The 25,494-nt window shown below is 42.8% G+C and overlaps 1 protein-coding gene across 1 annotated transcript in view; it reads left to right on the top strand.

Moving 5' to 3' along the window:
• Dnah9 (dynein, axonemal, heavy chain 9) overlaps positions 1-25,494 on the top strand; it is a 353,020-nt gene that overhangs the window by 16,057 nt on the left and 311,469 nt on the right. The window contains 4 exon segments of the mRNA NM_001427097.1: positions 7,274-7,485; positions 9,236-9,469; positions 21,380-21,547; positions 24,443-24,559. Of these exon segments, the coding sequence (NP_001414026.1) occupies positions 7,274-7,485; positions 9,236-9,469; positions 21,380-21,547; positions 24,443-24,559 (731 nt within the window).

Below are 25,494 nucleotides of genomic sequence, written 5' to 3'. Positions count from 1 at the left end.
CCTAGAAGGCTGGAGATCTCAAATTTGAGGCCGAAGAGATGCTTGTCTCAAAAAAACAATACAAATATACTTCATTGTGGGTCTAGGTTATACACAAACAGCACACCATTTTATACAAAGTGATTGAGCATTTATGGCTCTGGTTATTGGCAGGGGGACCTGAAACAGACCCCCCTCCTCCATGGATTCTGTCTTAGGGTTTTACTGCTGTGAACAGACACCATGACCAAGGCAAGTCTTAAAAAGGACAACACTTAATTGGGGCTGGCTTATAGCTTCAGAGGTTCAGTCCATTATTATCAAGGTGGAAACATGGCAGCCTCCAGGCAGACATGGTGCAGGCAGACCTGAGAGTTCTACATTTTCATCTGAAGGCTGCTAGCAGAATACTGGCTTCCAGGCAGCAAGGATAGGGTATTAAAGGCCACCCCCACAGTGACACACCTACTCCAACAAGGCCACACCTACTCCAACAAGGCCACACCTACTCCAACAAGGCCATGCCTCCCAATAGTGTCATTCCCTGGGCAAGCATATACAAACCATCACAGACACCGAGGAACCATTATAACTTTATGTATTTTATGTGGGAGTTTTCACTGGGGAAGCAGTGCTACAGTATGCACAGCACATACATGTCACATGTTTAGAGCTCAGCTAACAGAGCATAAAGGAAGAGTGTGCTCTGAACTGGTTTTTCCACGCTCCCATGTATCTCTCACACTAGCATACTAGGAAACTCACTGGCCACACACATTAATGGTTGAAAAGGATTTGTTTCTCTAGACCAACTTAAAAAAAATCTTTCTTTCCAATCAACTGTTTGCTGAGAGTGATATTTGAAAAACAAACCATACTATGATAGTGTCAAACATACAGTACAGCAACAGCAGAAGTCCTTTAAATATGTGTGATTCAATTCTCATGATGGGAGAAAAAGAAAATTAGATTAGAGGTGTTAGGGAGAGCCTTGGTTGGGAATTTGGCAGAGCCCACAAGACTAAAGAGATGTTAAAGGCTATTGACTGGCTTTCATCATGTCTAATCTAATTTCAGAACATCTGGCTCTCTTTATCCTGAATAGATACAGTGGGTGGGTTATTCTGATTAGTCATGGTTGGCCAGTTCATTGGCTTTTGTCCAGACTAAAGAGGGATGGAGGAGGTGGAGTATCCAGATGTGAGCACAGGTCAGAGAACTAAGGATGAACTGTGGGAGCAAATATGATTGGAAAGTGAATTGCTTGGAAATTGAAGATGCTTGGAAAACAAGTAGAGTTGACTGTCCCCTTGGGAGCAAAAAATATCTAGTGAGGGAGTTCTCTTACTGGTCATTAGGAATGGTAGACACAGAACAACCTGTTTTCAAATTACCTTGGTGTATCTATACTGCCCTAACAGCTACCACAGACTGGGTCATTTAGTTGTCACTGTTTTGGACTCTGAGAAGGTCAAGACTATGACCAAAGAGTTCAGTTGTCTGGTAAGGGTTACTGTCCTCCTGCAGGATAGCTCTTGGTTGCTGCATCACGTTGGAGGAGAAGTGCTGTGTCTTCACATATGGAAGTGGAAAGCAAGCTAACAGAATGGTACAGGAAGCCTTTAATCCTAGTCACAAGGGAGGAGCCATCATTGCCTAATCAGCTTCTCTAGTTAGTTCCTCCCATTGACCATTAATTTTCAACACCTGACTTTTGGGGAAGTGGTTTGGTGGGGGAATACAATGAAATCACAGCTCCAAGCAGAGATGTTGGAAGGTAGAGTACCTGGGAAGAAGGCAAAGCCTTGGGCTGCACTGGAGCCAGAGGGCTGGCCCACTCCTCTGCACATCTCGCTTATTTTCCTACCCCTACTCTCCAAGACGTACTCAGATAAGCCAGTAGCTTAAAACCAGACATAGTGTGCATACTGTGAATATTTGTACAAGAAATTAGCAAATGGACACATTAAAGCATTTCCCTTATAATTTGTTATTGAAAGTTTACCAGAAAACGACTGTATATGCCTATCAAGGTTTAAATAAATAAATATAGTACAACAACATAAAACTTTACAAAATCTAACATGGGCAGGTGGAAAGATGGCTTAGTAGAATCACTTTCTCTGCAAGCATGAGTTCAAACCCTGGCACCCACATAAATATTGGCTGTAGATATGAGTACCTGTAAACCCAGCATTGCAGCACTGCAGGGCAGAGAACGCACAGCCCAAGAGTTTCTGGTCAGCCATCCTAGTTGAAAGGAAAACTTTTAATCAAGTAAGAGATCTTGTCTCAAGGGGAAATGGTGGAGATTCCTAACAGCAATACGTTTGACTTCCATCTCTGGTCTCTTGCTTGTACCTGTTCCTGTGACACACACACACACACACACACACACACACACACACACACACACACACACACACCAGTATGGCATATCAGATTTCAAGCTATAATAATAAACATAGCACAGGACTTGTGTAAAAACATATACTTGTGTAAAAACAGCACAGAACAGAGAACACAGGCATAAGTACTCATAGCCATCTCATATTGACAAAGGAGCCCCAAATATACACTGGAGAAAAGAAAGCATTGTTAACAAATGTTGCTGTGAAAACCGGATGTCCATGGTAGGATGAAAGGAGGCCCATATCTATTCCTCTGCACAAACATCAACTGTGATGGACAGAGGCCTCAGTGTGAATCCTGAAACACTGATGCCATTTTCTGTAAGCCATACCCTCCAGGATGTAGGCAAAGGAAAGAACTTTCTGAGTGGGACTCCGTTCACTCAGGAATTAAAGTAACCAGTTAAGGAATAGGGCCTCATTACACTGAAAAGCTTCTGTGCAGAAAATAAAACCACAAAAACACAAACGAACAAAAAAGAACCAATTAAGTAGAAAGAAAGCCCACAGGGTGGGAGAGAATCTTCATCAATTAGACATCTACTAGAGGATGATTTCCAGAATATGATGAGAACTTTAAAAAAAAAGAATCTAAAAATACAAATAACCCTAAGAAAAATAGACTCTATATCTGAAGAGAAACTTCTCAAAGACTTTAAATGTGTTCAACATCCTTAATCATTACGGAAATGCAAAATAAAATGGCTTTGAAATTCCATCTCACCCTAGTCAGAGTGGGAAGATCAATAAAAGAACAAATGCAGAAGACACTGTAGGGAGAAGAGGACCCTACTGCAAACTGGTGAAGCCACTTTAGAAATCAGTGCAGGGAACTCTTTAAAAAGCTAAAAATAGTCACACACTGAAAACGGTGGTACACACCTTTAATTCCAGCACCCAGGAGGCAGAGGCAGGTGGGTCTCTGTGAGTTTGAGGCCAGCCAGGCCTACAGAGTGAATCTAGGATCCAAAAAGACAAACTCAGCATGTTCTCCCTTATTCTAGCTCCTAGTACTGAGTCTTAAGATGTGAGTGTATGACCCCAATGCAAGTGCAGAAGCAAAGAAAGGGTAATACAGAGGGGGAAAGGAGAGAAAAATAATCTTGGACATTTGAAAAGCCACAGATAAACATTATTTTATGATATATATATACACACAATATACTCCTGGGTGCTGGAATTAAAGGTGTGTACCATATATAAAACATTATATATATATTACCACATAGGGTGATAATTCTCCCCAAAGGAGCTATAACTAACAGGCATCTTTGAGTTGTTGGTTAGGTTCAAGAGAATAGAGACTATTACCATTACCTTTGGTTGCCTCCCCAAACTTGAAGGTAAGAACCTATTGTTGAAGGCAAGACACAATTTGAACAGAGGATTTGGAAGAAACCAGCTAGAATTCACCCTGAGGACTAGCAATATCTTAAGGTGCTATACAAGCTGCTAAGTGAAAAGAGCGATCTGCTAATAGTTCTATCCACCTGTAAAGCCTACTGGTCACAGCAATGACTGGCCCCACAAGATATCCCCAATGGTGTGATAATGGTACTTTAGTTTTGGGGGTAAAGGGTAGCTGTGTGACTGAATGTAAGGCCTGTTCAGTGTGCAGGAGTTCATAACCAACACTGCAAATCTAGCCAAAGGCTGGTGACCTCATAGACCCTAGAGGTGAGGCTGCTACTATTTCCCTAAACTAATATGATTTCTAGCTCTGGTCTAAATACTTGTCCTTCTTCACACACATAAGTGTAGCTCTCATCCTCATCAAAGAATTCTCCTTTTGCAACAAAGGGAGACTATTATAGAAATTCTCAGCTGGCCAAAATTCAGAGGCTAAGTGACCATCAGATGTTCAGTCTCCACTGGTACCTGTAACAACACAGCCCCCAAGACAGGGAAGGGAACCTGTAAAGCTTTAAAACCCAAAGGCCCAGGATGCTGAGGCTACCTAGTATCTTCAATATATGACAACCAGTCATGACAGCTCAACAATATGGTTACATAAAGCAAGCCTTTATAATGACACCAAGTGACATACCAACATAGATGGGGAAAATTTACAAGTTCCTACCCCCGGTTGAAGAGATACAGGCAATTAGTGGCTGCTGAGAGAATTACCTTTCTCTAGGTATAAGTTCCATGGTAGGTTATCTAATGCCAAGTGGCCCATACTAAACACAGATACATAGGAATAACACCAGATTGACTCAGTAGGCCATGTATATATGCACATGTGTTATATTCACACACACACATGTGTATATATACAGTCATTGTGTGTATACATATATGAATATATAACATATGTGCATATATATATATAACCTAATACACGTGTGTGTGTGTGTGTGTGTGTGTGTGTGTGTGTGTGTGTATGTGTGTACCTATAGTGAAGGAGAAAAAGTCACAAATTTGAGAGGGGGTGAGGAGGCATGGAAAAAATTTGAGGGTCAAGAGGGAAGGATGGAGGTAATATAAATATGTGGTGCTTATGTATGAAATTCTCAAAATATTAAATTCAGAACGTACTCAATGGGCTAAGTAAAGCTCAGCGACAGTGTGAATGCTTGACATTCGTGGGACCTTAGGTTCTACCCCCAGCACACAATAGAACATGGGTTTGAACAACGGCTCAGCACGATCACTGTGTTGGATATTGTAAGTGACAGAGAGATCTCACGTACACAGCGGACTGTGTAGCTTATACGCCAGGACTGTAGTATTTTACACAAGAGACTTGAGAATTATTGCCTTTGGGGATCCAGGTGGAGCTAGCGACCAGTATCCTTCAGACATTGAGAGAAAGGTATCTTTGAAAACAAAACCAAACAACACCAAAACCAAGCATAATCCTAGCTCTGTCACCATTTTTTTTTCCACTCATAGTGATCACTCCTTGCTTGAGCAAGGGAGAAACCCTTTCTTTCCCAAATGTTATGGTCTTAAAACAGTCAAGTGGATGTTCAGATGTCCAGTGGTGTGAGGAAAGTGAGTTTTAAAGTCCACCCACACAGGTTGACCCTGTGTCTACGCCTCAGCCTCTTCCACCCTGTGCACGCATCTCGACCTTGGCTCTCAACAACATGTAAAGCCAGGGCCCGTGCTCTTTAGAATGAATGTGAAAGTCCTCTGCCCCAACTCAATGGTTCCAGTACTGTCAGCCTCCCACACAGAATTACTGCTCTTATCCGAGTGCCATGTCATTTGACTGACTCATACCACTGAGATATAAAGTACCATCGTCCATCCCCACATATCATGTGTCCCTTGGGTCTCATGGCAACTGAACCAGAGGTTCAGAAGAATTAACAGGGGTACCACTCCTCTTGTTCAGGGAAACGGGGCTGGTGGAGTCACACAGTGAATCTAGAGAATTATTTAAGTCTTATAGGATGCCGCATGTCTACGGGTAGAAAAATTACTGAATGATTGTAGGTTGCAGCTAAATCAGGGAAGTTTTGAGTTTCCTTTAGGGTGGACATGGAACCTCATCCATATACTATGGCCTAAGTCTACCTGCTCTCATAGACACCACCTGCCCAGGAGGGAAACAACTGCAGCTATTCCCTTCAGTATGGCTTCCATTTCCTCTGGGTTGCTAGGCACATGCCAATGCTACCAGTGTTCCCACATTTCCTGGTGGCAGCATCTTGCCACCTCAGGCCACACCACTCCTCCATCCCGCATGACTTCTCTTTCACAAACACTCACTCAGAAGAGTTTCTATTAAACTCTCACCGGAGACACTGTCATTGATTAACTGAATGGTACAGTCCTGGCACTGTGTGGCTCTCCAGGAAGATACCATTTACCCTGTTTCCTGTTTACATGAGGACTTGTGAAATTACCTCCCAGAGCAGGCTACTTTGGGGTTGATATTAAATGTGTCCTAAGTCATAGAATTGAGAGGTGCCTGGTCAGCCTTTGAAGGCACACTCCGCTGGCTTTTATACATGTCCCGTCAACTGGCTACATGTCATCTTTGTGATATCAGCATCAATTAATTAGCAAGCATTAATCAAAGTAGAGGATCTGCCAAAGTGGAGCTGCAGACTGGGGCTGTGTGCTAGCTAGTTTTATGGTAACTTGACCCAAGCTAGTCATCAGAGAAAAAGGAACCTTAATGGAGAAATTGCCTCTATAAGGTTGTACTGTAGACAAGCCTATAGGGCATTTTCTTACTTAGTGATTGATTGGGGAGTGCCCAGCCCATTGTGGGTGGAGCCATCCTTGGACTGGTGGTCCTGAGTTCTATAAGAAAGCAGAATGAGCAAGGAATATGGAAGAAGCCAGTAAGCAGCCCTCAGTCATCCAAGGCTTCTGCCTGAGCTCCTGTCTCCAGGTTCCTGCCCTGCTTGAGTTCTGTCCTGACTTCCTCCCATCATGAACTGTAATATAGAAGCATAAACTGAATAAACCCTTTCCTCCTCAAATTGCTTTGGCTGTGGCGTTTCTTCACATTAAGAGGAACCATAGCCAAGATAGGTTGGGAAAGTCAGGAAGAAATCCTGATGCAAGAGTGTTGTCAGAGAGCTTCTTAGTCCATCATTCTAGATTTTTCTGAGTGCTCTAGGCTTCAGACTTTCTATCCAGGAGGTATTCTGTGTAATAATTATAAACTTTTTTTCTTTTCTTTTTTTTTCGGAGCTGGCGACCGAACCCAGGGCCTTGCGCTTACTAGGCAAGCACTCTACCACTGAGCTAAATCCCCAAACCCCCCAGGAAGCATTCTGAACCCATCTCCTAGCTGTCTTCTCAGGTCAGGAAGAAACTGAAGCTTCGGCATAGCCAACTCTTCACTCTCCAGGCGCAGGGGCTCCATGAGGTAGGTGGTGCCCCAGCAGGGATAGCTGACCATCTTTGATTCCTTCCAGCCCTGACAGAGGCCCAGGACATCCGTGTGCACCTGTTACCGCTCCAACAACACCTGGACATCCTGGAGAACATGGAGTTTCCCGAGGTGAAGGGCAGGCTGCGGCCTCTGCTCCATGTGGTCTGTCTGATTTGGGCTAACTGCAAGTGGTACCGCTCCCCAGGGAGGCTCACGGTGCTGCTCCAGGAAATCTGTAACCTCCTCATCCAGCAGGTGAGCTGATCTGCGCATCCCAGGAACTTCTCCTCAGGGGCTGGTTGTCACAAAGGCATATGGGAGAATAAAATATGTGTTTCCCTAGGCACAGAAGTAATTAAGGCCCAAAGAATTCTCACACTTGAATTTTATATTTTCACAAGCCAGAAGTTCATAAAGAGGTTTTCCTTACTGCTAACATGGTGGTGGCCCAGTCTCTCCTACTTTCCACCTAAGCCCTGGGGCAGGGCTGTTAAATTGCAACCTCTTTCGTGATCTGTATGAGGGATTGGTATTGTGTCACCAGTGGAGCCTGGTAAATGAGACAGAAGCCTGAGAAGTCAAGGGATTCTATTTCTGACTTACTACGTGTGAGCCCTGTGTTCTAACACAAGCCACTTACCTGCTCTGTGCCTCATTGTCCTGTACATAATGGTGCTCCGAGGAGGAACTGTTTCACAGGGGTCAGTGAGGGCTTCAATGTAAAGACGCCAATGAGATCTGTGTCCTGGGCACGCTCAAAGCTGTTTAGCTCTGTACCTTCAAGATGCTGTTGTTTGGATTGCACAGATTCTTCCTCTGCATTTTGTTGCTGATGGTGTTTTGTTTTGTTTTTGTTTTTGTTTGAAGGTTGAACCCAAGGTCCATATTTTTAAATTTTATTTTGAGACATGACATTATATTTCCCAGCCTAGCTTTAAACTTAAACTTGCAATCCTCCTGTCTCACCTTCCCAAACCTATGGGAATTCAGCTGTGTACCACCATGCTGGCTTTCCTGGTCCCCTTTAGGGGTTCCTGTAGAATTGAGAACAGTATAAATCTTAAAGCGTGCATCTGTAAGTAGAACTAGAAACCTTGGTGTAGGTGACCTTCCTTTCCTCCATATTGACTTCTTTTGGCATCTAAGAACAGTCAGCTCTTAGAAAGCAATGAGCGAGCTCTCAGAATGGTTCGTAGTAACTGTCATCCTCTGGGCATGAGGCTACAAGATGGTGTTACACTTACAATCCTAGTCAGTCATCAGCTGAAGGAGCAAGAAGGGTCTCAGAGTTTATCACTGAAGGGTGTCGGTCAAGCTTTAGGACTTGGCTCACCCAAAGCTGCACTCATATCTGGAGTGTTTGTCTCACCCTCCGTGCGTCACCATCACTACTGATGTGGACTTTTAGTTGAAAGTATAAGGAGACAAAATGGAGCACCAATAGAGAACACTATTAGCTCCCATGCTTTGAAAATCCCAGGGAAGGCTGACTCACACTGTGGTTTCAGATGATACCATCTAGACCCAGTTCTCTCTGCTGCTCCCTGGGTTGATGACAGGGACTATCCAGTCACCTAGCTTCCCAGCTCCCAGGTTCAAGTCTCTTAAAGAGAGAGAAATAGGTATGACCCAACTAATTCTTGCATTCAAAGTATTTTTCTGTCAAAGCCATTAAGTCACAGAAGAGCTTGTTGGGTTCAATATCTGCCTGGGTCCATCTGACCCAGTCAAGTCCCATGGTGCCTCCTGGTATCTAACCGGTCACTTGTCGAAACACAGTGTGGTTCAAAAACACATTGTGATTGAAGGAACATGTAGATTGTTGGATTTAGACACTGGCCCAAGGTCATCTGTGGAACTGGAGGCTTGGGCAGAAGTTTTCTGTGTTGTACTTGTGAGAAATACTACAAGGGCAATTATTTGGTTCTAAGACAGTGTTGACATAGTTATGGGCTATCCTGTAGCAGCCACCATACCTACGGATGCTAATTTATTTACCTCCCAGGCCTCTAATTACCTCAGCCCGGAAGACCTCCTGAGAAGTGAGGTGGAAGAGAGTCAGAGAAAACTGCAAATAGTCTCAGATACCTTAAGCTTCTTCAAACAGGCATTTCAGGACAGAAGGGAACATCTCCATACTTACTTCAAGGAGGACTCTGAAGTCAGGGCATGGGATTTCCAAGCATCTCTGGTCTTTGTACGACTGGATGGCTTTCTGGGCCGACTACGCATGGTGGAGGTGAGTATATTCACTTACTCTGGGCTCCAACGCAGTAGTAAGCACAAAGCCTCAAATGCTTCCTCGTGGCCAGAAAGTTTTATTTTGGTTCACAGTTCCAGAGAGTTTTAGCCTGTCATGGAGGCAAAAGTCAGGGAAAAATCAAGCTTCATCTGTGGCAACAGGGACACCTGGCAGGTGTTGTTCACATAGTGATGAAACTGGCAGCAGAGAGCAAGACTCGAACCGGGGCTAAGCCTTACAGTTATACTCCAGAGGCCTGAACTGCTTCTATCAGTCAGGCTCTGTCCCCTAAACATTCCAACCCTCCCAGCACAGATCCACCACCTGGGGATCAAACATCTAAACATGAGAGTCCTCGGGTGACATTTTAGATTCAAACACAACAGTCACCCGCGGTTGACTGAAGGAATCATAGAAAGTTTCAGTATATGGTATATAGTTGTCATTTGGATTGACCCTTAAGCAAGGCTGGTTCTGTCAGGAGTCAGAGAGTTTTATCATAGGCACTCGGGAAGAGCGCTCTAGAAGTCAGTCTGTGAACTCCGCTTGTTTTCAAATACACTCAGGCTGCAAAGTCCACTGTTCAAATCTGAAAGAGAACAGGTCTACATGCAGCTGCCCATTCTCACAGAGCAGCTGCTTTGAACTTCACCCCTAGACTGACCAGTGGCTAACATTGGTGAATCCCTGGGACAAAGAAACATATCTGATTGCTAATCATCTTTGCCCCCAAATATTTAAACATTACTATAAATTTTAGTTTAAGTTCTAAGGGGAAAAGACGTGAGACATTTTGTTTAGTGTCTTACAGCTCTGGGCTTACTTATTGCATTTTAATTTTTTAAAAATACTTTATCGTTGGGGATTTAGCTCAGTGGTAGAGCGCTTGCCTAGGAAGCGCAACGCCCTGGGTTCGGTCCCCAGCTCCAGAAAAAAAAATACTTTATCATGATCTCTTTCCTCCTTCCTTTCACTCTCAGTTACCTTTTCTGGAACTCCTTCCTTGTACCCCCAACTCTCAAGTTAAAAGCATATTTTTGCTATTATTGTTACACATGTGTGCACAAATATGTACGTAAACGCAACCTGCTGAGTCTGTTTTTGTCATTTGCCTCTACAATGTCTGCTTTGCATTTGACAACTAACCAGGGAGCTTATTCGTGGGAATAAGCTAATTCTTTTCTCAGAAGCCATTAGTGACCTATAATTCTTCATCTAGTTGTGGACCCAATAAGATTCCCATGCTTCCACATGAACATATCCACTGATATCACACTTGTTCTGGGCTTTCTAATGCAACCATTTCTAGGAGAGACATTTCACAGCTTACCTCCTGGCTCTTGCAATCTTTGCAGCCCTTCTTTCCACATCTTCCCCTAGCGGGAGATATGATGTAGACATATTGTGGGGACAGGCTCCCACAACGTATTGATCTCTGTATTATGTCTAGTTAGGGTTTTTTGTGATGGTCTCCTTTTTTTGTGCAAAGAAGGGCTTCTTTGTAGTTCATGTAACCGGATTGAAGTTTTTTGGGAAGGTCAGAATAAGAAATACATAGCTAGGGATAACTTGAGGACGTCAGCATCAAGTTCAATGTTAAACCAATAGCTGAGGGAACAGAGAAGACTGTTGAACTTATGCTCCTACTTATTAGTAGCGCAGATTTGGGATCAAGAGAGATGTGTTGCAGAAATTCTGTAATGAGCCCAACAAAACCATTAGATGACAAAGATAAAACAATAACAGACTAAATATGTTCATGTCAAAATTTTTTAAATGCAGATTTAAATTTCCTAGGCACCGAGCCAAGAGCTGGCACCCAAAGATCAATAGAATATAGTTTTACCTAAAGAACTGTCATGAACATGTAGTCATAGAATGGGAGAAGAGAGATAAATTAGCACAGAACATTCAAGGTAGAAAGACATAGAATCAGTAAACTTTGCCAGGGTGAATTGAATGTCATAATAAAAGTACATGTAGATAACTGGGAGCAAAAGAGAGAGGGGGGATCCTAACCCAGGAGAACTTTGAAAAATAGCAAAAAAACACAAGAGGAAGTCAATTTTGAACTGGAAAAAGAATTCACTGGGGAAAGGCATGAAGGCAGAAAATAAATGAGAGAAAGCCAGAAGCTAGATTTTATGAAAGGCATACCTTAAACCGTTCATCAGAATCAGGGGGTATTAATAATTCATATGTGGCATCATCTTAAATGCCTCATTTTCTCACGGCTATTTCCAGCACAGTTCTTGCTGCTCAACCCCTGTTCCTTTCTCCTCCATTCATTATTCTCTCATCTCCACTCAACTCCTTGCCGCTGTGTAGCCAAAGTGATGGACACCCTGGCCTCTGGGCTGACCAGGGAGGAATAATTACCTCTGTAGCATTGTAGCAGTCATGTTTGCAGGATCTCCAGCCTCAAAACAAGCTTGCACTGACTAGGAGGGGCTTCAGCCCTGTACACACATGCTAACCATATGACATAAGGGCATCTAATGTGCATAGGGTATCAGTAAACATCAGCATAGTTAGCCATAGCCCTCTGACCATCGTTATCTCATAGTATTCCCTTCTCGGCTTCTTTCCGGAATCAATGGCTCAGATGCATACAAAGGAGTTGCCCTGGTTTGACTGGAGAGAGCTTGATGCCCTCTGCTCTCCGTCCTTCCTAAGTTGTCTGTCTTGTACGCTGGGTTACTTACTCTTTTGCTCCTGGGCACACCGCCTCCGTTTCTTTCTTTCTTTCTTTTTTTAATCTCTCCAATGTCGGCTCAGATTCATCCCCCTTGCCCTTTTCCATCTTCTCTCCGCCCCCGTCCCCATCTCTTCTCTCCCCCCTCAGTGCAGCAGGACGGGGGAATATTGATTGTCTTCTGGCATATTTCATGTAGCCCTTTAGTTAACATTCTGAGTATGCAGTGATCAATGTCTGTTTCAAATGAGATTAATCTGCTTCTCTCCAGCAAGAATTAGCATTGACTTAAGCTTCTTCATCTTCTATTCTAATGCGATATATGACCACCATGCTGTTGGCACCTGCAATTAATAAATAGAAGTGAACTGAATAGTTTGACATCGGTACCCTCAGCTCTCCTCTGCTCCTGCTGAGGGCCAGGTTGCAAGAGGCTGGCTTTTAATCTCCACACTGCTCCAAGCCTCCCGTCCTCTCATCTGTGACGTTCTTTGCCCTTTTGCTTATTTTGCACAAGAGAATTTTGTTGCACAGGTCCACGCTTCCCTTCTGGGTGCTTGCTGAAAGAAGGTGGGTGGGTGGGTGGGTGCTGGCAAATGGTGTGCAGTCTGGGTGGAGCAGCAGCTTCCCAGGACAGCAGGATGCTCTTCTCATGCTCTCCTCTACATCACAAGATCCTTGCTGTGGAAACTGAAGACTACAAACAGAGAAAAGTGAGATACGCAGGTACTTTCCTCATGTGTCACTTAGAGCATGTGTCACTGCAGTTCTCAGGAAAGCTAATCATCAATTCCCATCTTTAATAAACAGTTCAACAGGATACATCAGTTAATTTATGCAAAGTCACCCAGTGCAGAATGCTGAGCTGGGATTTGTTTGCAGGAGTATGTAATCTTCTCACTAAACTTCTACATGCTTCAGGGCGCCATAAATGTCTCCTTCCCTCACTCCCTTTCTTTTTCCTTTCCTCCCTCTCTCCATCCTTCTTTCCCTCCTTGCCTTTGCATTTGGCTGAAATTGGCTTTGTGGTGTTATTTCTGCCCTTACATGCTTTTTTTTCTATTTGTGTACCCTGCTTTTAACCATATAGTTTTTAGGTCTTTTTAATTAAGTAGCTCACATAAAGTTCTAGTCCCCTTTCCAAGGAAGGGCTTTATTTGACTTTATGGCTTCACATAAGACTGTGGTTAGCCTTCTTTTTTAAATTTTTTTATTAGATATATTTCTTTATTTACATTTCAAATGTTATTCCCTTTCCCAGTTTCCTGTTCGTAAGTCTCTATCTCCTCCCAGTCCCCCATATGGGTGTAACCCCCATCCACTCCCCTTATCGCCCCCCCACATTCCTCTGCACTGGGGGTCCAACCTTGGCAGGACCAAGGGCTTCCCCTTCCACTGGTGCCCCAACAAGGCTATTCCCTGCTACATATGCAGTTGGAGCCCTGGGTGAGACCATGTATAGTCTTTTGGTAGTGGTTTAGTCCTTGGAAACTCTGGTTGGTTGACATTGTTGTTCTTATGGGGTTACAAGTCCCTTCAGATCTTTCAGTCCTTCCTCTAATTCCCCAAAGGGGGTCCTTTTCTCAGTTCAGTGGTTTGCTGCTAGCATTGACCTCTGTATTGGACATGCTGTGGATGTGTCTCTCAGGAGAGAGCTATACCCTGTCCCTTTCAGCATGCATTTTTTTTTTAGCTCCATCCATCTTATCTAGTTTTGGTGGCTCTGTGTATATGGGCCACATGTGGGGCAGACTCTGAATGGCTGTTTCTTCAGTCGCTGCTCTAAACTTTGCCTCCATATCCCCTCCTATATATATTTTCCCCCTTTTAAGAAGGAGTGGGAACATTCACATTTTGGTCATCCTTCTTGAGCTTCCTGTGGTCTATGGATTGCATCTTGGGTAATTCGAATTTTTGGGCTAATATCCACTTATCAATGAGTGCATACCAAGAGTGTTTTTCTGTGATTGGGTTACCTCACTAAAGATGATATTTTCTAGTTCAATCCATTTGCCTATGAATTTCATGAAGTCATTGTTTTTGATAGCTGAGTAGTATTCCATTGTGTAGATGTACCTCATTTTTTTAATCCATTCCTCTGTTGAAGGGCATCTGGGTTCTTTCCAACTTCTGGCTATTATAAATGAGGCTGCTATGAACATAGTGGAGCATGTGTCTTTGTTGTATGTTGGAGCATCTTTTGGGTATATGCCCAGGAGAGGTAGAGCTTCTTAATACCATGACCCTTTAATACAGTTCCTCATGTTGTTGTGACCCCAAACCATTACATTATTTTCATTTCTACTTTAAAACTTCCATTTTGCTGCTCATTGTGAATCATAATATAAATATCTGTGTTTTTGGATGGTCTTAGGCCACCCCTATGAAAGGCTCATCTGACTCCCAAAGGGGTTGCAACCACAAGTTAAGAACCATTGACCTAAGAGTACATCCAAAGTACACAAAAACTTTGCAGTTTGAATAGTCAAGGAACTGAAGAAAGGCCATTTCTTCATGCCTCTGGGTTTCTTGACTCCCCCTTCCCCTGAGCACTGTACTCCAGCACAAGCACACATGCATGCTTGCAGTCCCCCCCACTTTTTGCCACAATATTGTAGAATCTGAATATGTTTATGTTTCTGCCTGCAGCGTCTTCTGTGCGAATGACATGGGGAGCCGCTTAGAGAGAGCCCTCATTTCTTTCATTATAAAATTGCTGTGATTCACTAGGAGACAAAATGATTTCCTGCTGGGGCTTTATGCAGAGTGATTAGCAGGGAGAGAGGTAATAAGCTGACCTGATACACACCACATTTCCTTGTGGTCCCTCTGCCATCTCTAGCCAGTCTGCCCAGCCTCTCTTCATTCCTGGCCTAATTGGGCTGGCTTCCTTTTCAGCCCAGCTTGAACACATGGTCACGTGTGAGACCATTAGCCGCATAAGGTCGGTGGCAGTCGAAAGGTAAAGAAAACCGTCTTTCTTCAAATGACCTTTAGAGATTTTCATCTGTGAGTATCTGCTTTGTGCTCTCCCTTAATGAATTCCGAAGACATTTCTTTTAAGACTGGCGGCGTGACCTCTCCTTCGGGAGTTAAAGTAGCCGTTGGTGAAGCTTGCCATTACCTCTGGTTTTGATTCTCCATCTCATGGGCCAGAGCACAAATTGAGCCCCATCTCTCCACCTGCCACCACCATTAAATGTTGCTTCATTTTTCATAAAAAAAATAGGGTCCAGTCAGCCCAGTAAGAATTCTGGGACCCCGGGCACTTTGTGATACCTGCCTACAAAGGAGTAGCAGCCTCTCTTGGAGAAGGTTTTACTCATCCAGTATCTAATGATGTGAGGGTGGCGTTGGGATGGTCACAATTAATTATAGTGCTGACTCTGACATCCTACATTGGCCCCTTCTGCAGAACCACATGATATGTTAAATATCACTGTCCCCAATCCCATTGTATGTTAAATATCACTGTTCCCATCTACAGATTAGGCAAATGAACCTTAGAATCTCAGTGTCTTGCTCCAAGCTACAGAGCCAGCAAACAGCAGGACCAGGGTTGTATGAACATGAGTGTCACAGTTCTTCTAGCTCCAAGGCTCCTATGCACATCCTGTACACAGCACAATGCATTTCATGGTTCTCCTACTAGGATTAATAACCATTGACATTTAAAACATATCTAAGCCTATTGGCTTAAGCTTGCCTTTTATCTGTCACTGAGAACTTTTAAATGGGCTGTGAAAAGAGCCTATGTGTAAATTAAGAAACCTTGATGGGTTGTGATTAGGGTACTAAGTCTGTGTCTGCAGCTACAGACATAATTTCTACAGCACTGTTCACTGTGGATTTCATCAGAATCTTCACAGGGATAAAGAACTCACTGGCTGTCTCAGTAGTCCAGTTTGGACTGTCTGGAAACTACATGCTCTATTTGTTGGCTTCCCAGGAACTGCTCCCTTTTTAAAGATGAAGATGATTACACATCAGCAGTTAACTAACTTCAACCTATATGGTCTATTCCTATGCTCTTTCAGTCATTTGCCTCTTGCCTCAAAGTACAGCCACCAAAGTATCTACTTTGCACTTGTCAAGGATCCTTCTAACACCGAGCTGTCCTGCCTTTGACTTCTCTGCCTACCTTTCTTCATTCCCGCTAACTGCTCAGCAGTCCGGCTTGCTAGGTTTTCTGTCGCTTTGTTGCTTTCTGTTGGATGTGCGGCAGCTAAATCAAAACAGAAAGAACATGACTTCATTCACCAAATATTGATTCAGCATTGAGCCTTCTCTCAGGCACAGTGGAATCTGGGAGACCTTTGGAATATTTGTAAACTCCTGGGAACGATGGGTAGAAAATAACACAATATAAAGTTAAATATTATCATGCCTGAGTACAGTAAGATCTCAGGGATAAAAGCTCAAATTAAAAAAAAAGAGAGAGGGGCATGCTGAGGGATGGAAAGAGGGAGCCCTTTTGACAGAAATTGAAGGAAAGCCTCCCAAACCTTCCCATGAGCCCCAAATACAAGTTTAAGTTAGATAAAACATTGTGTCTATGATTTCCTAATAACAAGATACCCCAATAAGAGGTTACATCTGGCTTTAGGGAACCAGTGTTCTATTTTATGTCTGGGGACCTCTCTCTGTGGCAATGAGGGCAGCAGAGACTGACAGGATAGCCTGTTGTAATGTTTCTAGTTCCCGCAGTAAAAGTATGGTTCATTAAAAAAAAATTATTTGCTTACATTTCAAATTATATCCCCCTTCCTGGTTACTCCTTCACAAAGCCTCCATCCCATCCCCCCTCTACCCCTCCCTTTCGCCTCTATGAAAGTACTCCTCTACCCACTCTCCCACTCCTGCCTCACCACTGTAGTGTCCCCCTATGCTGGGGCATTAAGCCTTCGCAGGGTCAAGAGTCTCCCCTCCCATTGATGTCAGATAAGGCCATCCCCTGCTACATATGTGTCTGGAGCCATGGCTCCCTCCACATATACTTTTTGGTTGGTGGTTTAGTCCCTGGGAGCTCTGGGAGGTCCGGTTAGTTGATATTGTTCTTCTTATGGGGTTGCAATACCCGTCAGCTCCTTCAGTCCTTCCCCTAGCTCTTCTGTTGAAGTCCCCAGGCTCAGTCTGATGGTTGGCTGTGAGTATCCACATGTGTATTGGTCAGGTGCTGGTAGAACCTCTCAGGGAACAGCCATACTAGGTTCCTGTCAGCAAGTGCTTCAGCAATAGTGTGGGGGATTGGTGTTTTAAGACAGAGAAAGAACTTTGAAGAAAGTCACTAACTAGACTTTCCCTGAAAATACAGTAATTAACTACCACTCTGATCCCCACGATCTCCTGCTTATACTACCAATAGAGTGCCTCCCACTGACAACCTAAGAATGTGCATCAGGGCTTCTTGAGAAATAAAAAAGTAAAATGAAATTATCATCTCATTTTCTGCTATAACCAAATGTATCAAGATGCATCTGTCTTTTAAAAATGGCTAGAGAGGATTTCCCAACAAATTGAAATCGACATCCACACAATTGTGAAGAATGACTTCAGGGGAAGTATTCCAAGGCACAAATATTTTTCTCCTGTAAAACAAAGCAGCTAGTAAGAGATATGAATTGCCATCGGAGTCATTTTCATTTTAATAGGATCCATTTGCTTTCTTCTAAGCATATAAAGTTGAACAGTGTTGCTTCTTTGAGTCAAAGTCTCTCTTAGTAGCCCAGGCTGGCCTATAAATCATGGTTCTCCTATCTCAGCCTCTATAGCAGTAGGGTTACATATGTGTTAGGATTCCCAGCCACTATCTTATGATTATTTGAATTGTGCAAGCTTATGAGATATAGCTGTGACAATGTGTCATGTGTGTATAGTGTAATGGTCAAATGAGAGTAGTTAACATGACCATAAACATGTAAGCACTGAAAATGTTATGGAATGCACTGTGATATTTCAATGCATTGTGCAATACGTGTTATCAGCTCAGAGTGATCAGCATTTTCACATTCCCATTACTCTGTGGAGCTTTTGATTCCTTCTTTCTGTTCTTTATCAGATGTGTTATGATGAACTGCCAGTCTCCACCATTATGTGGGAGTACTAGACCTCACTTCTGTCTGATTGTGTGTGTCCCCATTATCAAGCCTTCACCCCCTCCTTGCTGTGACCTTCTGTCTCTAGGAGTTGCCATGCACTGTTGGATTGCATCATTTTAAGCATCTACATGTGACAGAACATGACTTATTTGTCCTTCTGCATGGGACTTTTTTGACCTCATATATGTTCTCCAGTTCTATAGACTTTGGTACATATAACAGAGTGTCATTATTTATAATGAATTTCACCTATTACCAGCTGATGGCTGTGAAGGTCATTCTGTATTTCATCCGTTCTGAATAGCAACAAATGTGGGCATGCTGGTGTCTCTTTAATACACTGAAACCATTTCTTTCAGACACTTACGTGGAAGGGAATGGACGGTCGTGTGGTAGATCTAGCTTCAGTTGTTTGTTGACCCTCTGTACTTTTCTCCCTTGTTGGCCTATTAAATTCATCACCAGCATTTGCTAGCTTGTGTCCTTTGGATTCTAGACATCTTAACTGTGGCTGTCTACTTCATTGTGATCTTAAGTTTCCTTAACAACTGGTAAAGTTAAATATTTTTTCATGAATTTGAAAGCCCTGTGATTTTCTTTTTTAAGAACAAAGTGTAAATATAAACTTTTAATGAGTAATGATCACACAAACTACCCCAGCTCCACAATCACCACAGGCCAAGAATGAAACATAGTCAACAGATGCCTGTCTGTGTTATTCCATGATTCAAACTCTCTCCCCCCCCTTCAGGTAAAAGCATTAGGCTGGCTTTGTGGATTTGGATTGTATATGCTACCTCCACTCCTTTAGTGACTATGCAAAAAAAATCAGTGCATGAGCATTCACTTATCAAAAGCTCACATAGTTTTATATCTTCCTCATGTGCTCTGGGCTGAGGTGTATTCTTTCAGCACACAGAAGATATTATTTTTTTAAATTCTATGTCATTATGTGTAGCCTCTATAGCCAACACTGAGACATCACTGTCAGTCTAACCCTTGCTTAATTTTTCATACAGTTTCTTTTAACAGGAAGTGTCTAATTTGTGCCCTCTATCCAATGTATACTTGGTCTATTTGGCTTTTGGTTATAGGGCTCCTTGTATACTCTTGGTATTTATTTTCCATCGGAGGAATCACTTGTAAATACTTTGTAGATTCACAGATGTCTCCTTGCTCTGCCTCCTAGCTCTGTAGATTGCTTCCTTTGCTGTGCAGAAGCCCTGCAATCTCTTCATTGCTACTGATGTGCTCTCACTTCTGTGTCTTCTGTCTTGGAGTTTTTATTCAAAAAGCCTTGGCCTATACTGGTGTCTTGAAGTGGTTCCATATTTTCTTCTAGTATTTTCTTTCCCTCCTTCTTCTCAGCCTTTATCCATTTTCTAATACTGAAGATTGAACTGGAGGCTTCACTCTGCGAAAGAAGAGAAGTGTGCTTTCTCTAACATAATTCCTAATATTTTAGGGTAGTGATTCCCTAACACACACACACACACACACAGAGAGAGAGAGAGAGAGAGAGAGAGAGAGAGAGAGAGAGAGAGAGAGGAGCGTGCACACGTGCACAGAGGCAAGGGTTCTGATCCTGATGATCCTATCTCCTCCTTGCTGCTGTCTCTTTCCTCCCTTCCTTTTCTGATGATCCTGCCTCAGCATGGCCGAATGAACAGACTTCTGAGTCATTGCCAGAGGCTGTGTGGGAGACTTCCTGACAGTCTGAGGAGTTGGTGGCTTCTCCTCACTGCTGTTCCTCTGTCACCCTTTTTGAACTTGGTGTCAGTAGCAGCAGTGATCACTCACCATGGGAAGTTCTGGAGTAGAGGCAGGGCCTGATGTCTCACAGCTCAGGTATGCTGCTATAACTTGCTTTTGCCATTCCAACATGTCAGAGGGTCTTCTCAGGGCCCCTCACAGACTGTTTACAGAATGACAGTTATATGTCTCTCCCTCTCCCTCTCCCTCTCCCTCTCCCTCTCCCTCTCCCTCTCCCTCTCCCTCTCCCTCTCCCTCTCCCTCTTCTTCCCCCCTCCTCCTCCCTCCTCCTCCTCCTTCTTCTCTCTCTCTCTCTCTCTCTCTCTCTCTCTCTCTCTCTCTTTCTCTCTCTCTCTGTAACAATAACTGAGAGTACAGTGAGAGTACACACTGAGAGTTCTGACAGCAAATACGTCTTGGATCTTGGAAGTTTTGTGCTTTTAGGCAGGTCTTCACAAGGGATGAATTTAATCTTCCCTATTCTTCATGCTCAGAAGTCATCCCTACTATTAGACATGATATGGCTTCCATAGGCTTGGGAGCCACTCTGCCCCAAGGCTTTGGGGCTGTGTCATCCATCTGCCATTTAATTCTGAGCACAGCTGGGATGTGGTGTGTCAATGATGATAGCAGTTTACACAGTGTCCTGGAAGCCACTTCAGTCCTATGCCTACACCAACTCAAGCTAGTTCCCACCACAGTGTTGTGGAGTGTTACCACTACCCTGCAGCAGATGGAGAAACCCAGGAAAGAGATGGTAAGTAACTGCCTTCTGTCAGTGAGATGGCAATGTGATTTTGTGTGCCAAGAAAACTTATTTGTGTGTTGGGATGGGGATCTTATTTGGTAAAGGGAGTTGCAAGAAGGCCAGAGACACCTTCTGAACTGGTCATCTGGGCTGTTCCAGGGTTACATTTTACCTCTCTCCTCTTGAACATGAGGCCTTGAATTCACTTACAAACAGCCTAGCCTTGATCCTCCTTCTTCTGTCTCCTCAGTGCCTGGAGAACAGGCATGCATCACCATGCCTGACTTGACATTGACACTTGGAATAAAAATCCACACAAAACACACAAGTTATGATGGTCTTTTGTAGTCTGTAGTAGAACACAGAAAGGCTGACACATACGTCTCATGATTTCTTTCTTTATTCTGGCTCGTGTGAATCCACTTTATCTGCATTGTTCCTTCAGGTTGTTATGGACTTTAACCAACCCATTCTAATAATAAGGCTGAAAAACCTAACCAGACATTGCCTTTTCCTAAGCAGCCACCACACCTGTGATTTTTGTCTCCTCCATCTGGTGGGGAGGGTGAGGGTGAGGATGATTCCTTCAACAGTTCTGTGAAATATCCCGATAGGATCTTCTGAAGACAGCCTTGGATTTCAACAAGCTGGAAAAGCTTGAATTCAGTGGCCTCAGAGGAAACTCACTGAGTCAGAAAGTTCAGCAAATGCATGAGGAATTTGAAGAGATGTACAAGGTCTTCCTGGACTGTTCCTATGACTGTTTGGACCCCGAGAGCATGGTAGGACTCGGGGGAGAGGGGCTAAATCACAAACCTTGATCTTTCTTCTGCTGCCTCTAGCTCAGCCCCCAAGCATTTATGAGTTTTACTTTTTCCCTTAAGAATTCCATATGGCTCTGTGGTCCTATTGGTTTCGTTATTTATTTATTGTTGTTGTCAGGAGAAATTGTCATTCCTGTGTCATTAGAAAGACCCTAATTATTCTATGTGCAAGTAAGTCAGAAAGGACCCAGCCATTGAGTACTCTAAACCAATGCTATCTAGGGTTATTGATGGGGAAGATAGCGGGAGTAGTGGCTACTTTAAAGCTTCAAAGGTTTAAGCTGAGCAAAGTAGACCAGTTGCAAAGGTACAAATACTTTATGACCTCACTTTAACCTGGGATCCAAGATGGTCAAATTGTCAGGTCTATGGAGCTGACAAGAATGGATCTTGCCACTGGGCTGAGAGCGGAAAACAGTAGGAGCTGGTCAATGACTACAAAGTGTCCTTGATGCAGGGTGAGTGACTTCTAAGGTGTAATGTACAATGTGGTGATCACAGTTAATAACACTGTATTGTGCATCTGAATTCTGCTGGTGGGTTAGTTTTAAGGACATACACACACACACACACACACACACACACACACACACACCTGTTAGATATATGAGGTGATGAATTACCATAGATTTTAAATAAAAACTCATGCTAAGTCTATCATTCATGGTAGGTCCATTCCCTCTGTTGTGTTGATCATCTCACAGTGTTGTACAGGTATCAAAACATCACTCTACAGCTTTTACACACTGCTTTACCAACTATACTCAAAAAGGCTGCAAATAAACTCTAAGCTTCAAGAATAGACTGCCAAGCAAAGATGAGATATATTGGTAGAAGTTTCCTTATGATTCAGGGTTGGATAGAAAAAGACCACTCAAGATAAACAAAGGCAAGGCAGAACTTTCTAAAGATGGGGCACAGAGTCCAGATTTCACCCATGGTCCCCTCAATGTCAAGCACCAGAGGAAAAGAAAGAACTTTATATGATGGGGAAAGGAAATAGGATTCTCCCTAAAGAAGGGCAGGATTACAGAAGAAGAAATTACAGTCTGGCAGGAAAAGTAAAAATTAGGGCAGGAATCTGTTTTGAGCACATTCAGCTTCAAGGGATCCTTGTTGGTCAGATCCAGCAAGACAGGGCTTGATCAAAAATACCATTAGTTGGAGGTATTAAAGAAAAAAAGAAGATAGATTACAAAAGAGAATGTATATGCACATTTATAAATAATATACATATATACATATGATGGATTTGTAACTATAAAAATATCATATATCCTATGTATGTATATTTATATATTATATATACCTATATAACACACATGCACACATATATAAATAATACATATATAAAAGCACACCATAATACCACAATGCCAATATAGCTGAAATGTATAAATGTACTATATTTTCCTACTTTTCTTTGTTTTTTTGCCTTGTTTATTCTTTTTTTTTTAACAAAAATGGGAGCTGAAGTGATGCTCAGTACTTCCAAGCCGGAGTCCAGGCCCAGTGCCCACACTGGGCAGTTCACAACCACTTGTAGTTCACAACCACTTGTAACTTCCATCCCAACATCCGACACCTTCTTCCAGCCTTTGCAGGCACCTGTACTCACATGCATACCACAAAGATGGACTCTTATATGTAAATAAAAATAAATAAATATTAAAAATATAGAATAAGAACATGTATGACTTCCATAAAGACATATTAATAAATAGTATTTGTACAAATTAGAGAGTTGAGCCATCTAAGTTTTCCTGAAAATTGCTACATCCTAAGAAGTGAGGCATGCTTGCACGCTTAGGGTTGTCAGATAAAGAACAATAATTAAGAGACACTTATACTTTTTAAAAATAATTGTTTGTCTGTGACTCAGATTTAACTGTGTACCCTGTGTTTTGATTTACTAAATTAAGAAACTTAAGAACAATGGCTAATTGCTGTCTTCGCCAATTAAGGTATATTTGGAAGGAATAGTGTGTATTCATTTAATTAGTTTACTTTCCTTCTAAAGACTATATTAATTTGGAGGCTCTGAAAAAGAGCTGCATTTTGAATTGGGGAAGACGAGAAGATCGTGACCCTGGGGCTGTTGCTGCTTCAATAATCTTTAGGGTAATCAGAGCTGACACTGAGGGCAGACTAGAAAAGGGCTTGGAAGTGGAAGAGAGAGGGGGCACAGTAAGGAAGGCGAGTGAATGCCAACTTTGTTTCATTCAACTGTACCATTTTGGCCAGAGCATCATAATCCCAGGGTGTCATTGTTAGGTTTTGGCAACTGGACACACCTAGACATTTGTAGGAAGAAGAAAACTCAGTTGGAGAACTGACTCCATGACATTGGCCTCTGGCCAGGTCTCCGGGGGCATTTTCTTGATTGTTTGGTCCAGGAGGGCCCAGCCCACTGTGGGCATAACCAGCCCTAAGCAAGTAGCTCTTGTCTGTATAATACAGATAAGCCAGCAGAAATCCAAGTCAGCACAGTTTTCCTTTATGACTTCTGCCTCAGTTCCCACCTCCAGGTTTCTGCTTGAAGTTCCTGCTCCAATTTCCTTTAGTGATGGACTGTGATATGTATTTGTAAATCAAATAAACCTTCTCCTCCCCAAGTTGGTTTTGTTCAGTGTTTTATCACAGCAACAAAGGAGCTAACTAGGCCATGTGGTGAGGTTTAGAGAATTAAAATGAATCTTTGGTACGACTGATTTTAGTACAAAGGTTAGCAGCCAAGGCTCTGCTGAGATTGGGTTGCAGGAAAACATCGTTTCCTTTTCTTTTTTTAAAATACTTTTTAGATTTCGTTTCTCTTGGATAGTGTATGTATGTACATTTCAAATGTCTCCTCAGGAATTTGAAAATGATGTTTGTGGATTTAACAAGAGAGTGGAAGATCTTGACCGAAGACTCGGGACTATCTTAATTCAAGCTTTTGATGATGTACCTGAGGTAGAGCACGCCTTTAAGGTTGGTGCCAGTGGAGCAGAAGTTTCACCTGTGTGTCCTCCTCAGGTCTCATCAGAGGATAACAAGTGTAACCTTCTAATTTCTTCCTGCAAACATCCCCTCCTGAGGGGAGGGGGCAATGAGCATATATAATTGGGTTTCTTGGGCAGATCATTCATGCTTTCTTTAAAGTTTTAAAATGCCTTGAAAATGTCAATGCTCTTTTTAGATTCCGTGCATCTATCAGGAGGGTCACCATTAACAGGAAAAAGGTCCAATATGGTGACTGTCTTGAAACCAGGGCTCAGAAGTATTAAGGCTGCTTCCTACAGAGAGGTTGACTTAGCCTTGAGCACAGCATTTATGAAGAATGGGCTTACAGAATCCAGGCCTGGTAGCTGGAATAACTGTTGTCCTGTCCCTATTTGTCCCATACCAGGCAGTAAGAAGAATAGAGAGATGGTTTATGGTGGTGAGAGCATAAGTGGCTACACTTTCAGGATGCTGATGTAAGACAAAGGATTCGGTAGGATGTGAGAGGTCTCTGGTGAACTGTGCAGAGGCCTGATGCCTCAAGGACTTGGTTTAGGAGACAGTCCTAGGGAGAGGGGGCATTTTGGTTCAGGAGGGAAGAGAGATTTTCATCAGTGTTGTACAAGAACTTTCTTGATAAGTTTCTAGTCATTGAAAATGTCCAAATAGACTAAATAATTTATAGGACAATTGTCAAAGAAGCATAAACCTTGGGTAAGCAAATCTATGCTATTCTAGAATATTAAATAACCAAAATATAGCATACTCCATTTATTCACACACACACACACACACACACACAGAGAGAGAGAGAGAGAGAGAGAGAGAGAGAGAGAGAGATTTAATAAATGTTTATTATTTAGTGACTCACCCTCCAAGACTCCAGTAATCCTTCAGACATCGCAAATGGTTTATGAGTAACC

This window comes from Rattus norvegicus, chromosome 10 (assembly GCF_021556685.1).
Source record: "Rattus norvegicus strain SHRSP/BbbUtx chromosome 10, alternate assembly SHRSP_T2T, whole genome shotgun sequence".
NCBI lineage: Eukaryota > Metazoa > Chordata > Mammalia > Rodentia > Muridae > Rattus > Rattus norvegicus.
Note: the sequence above shows the minus strand (reverse complement) of the source record. Positions and strands in the feature narration are given on the sequence as shown.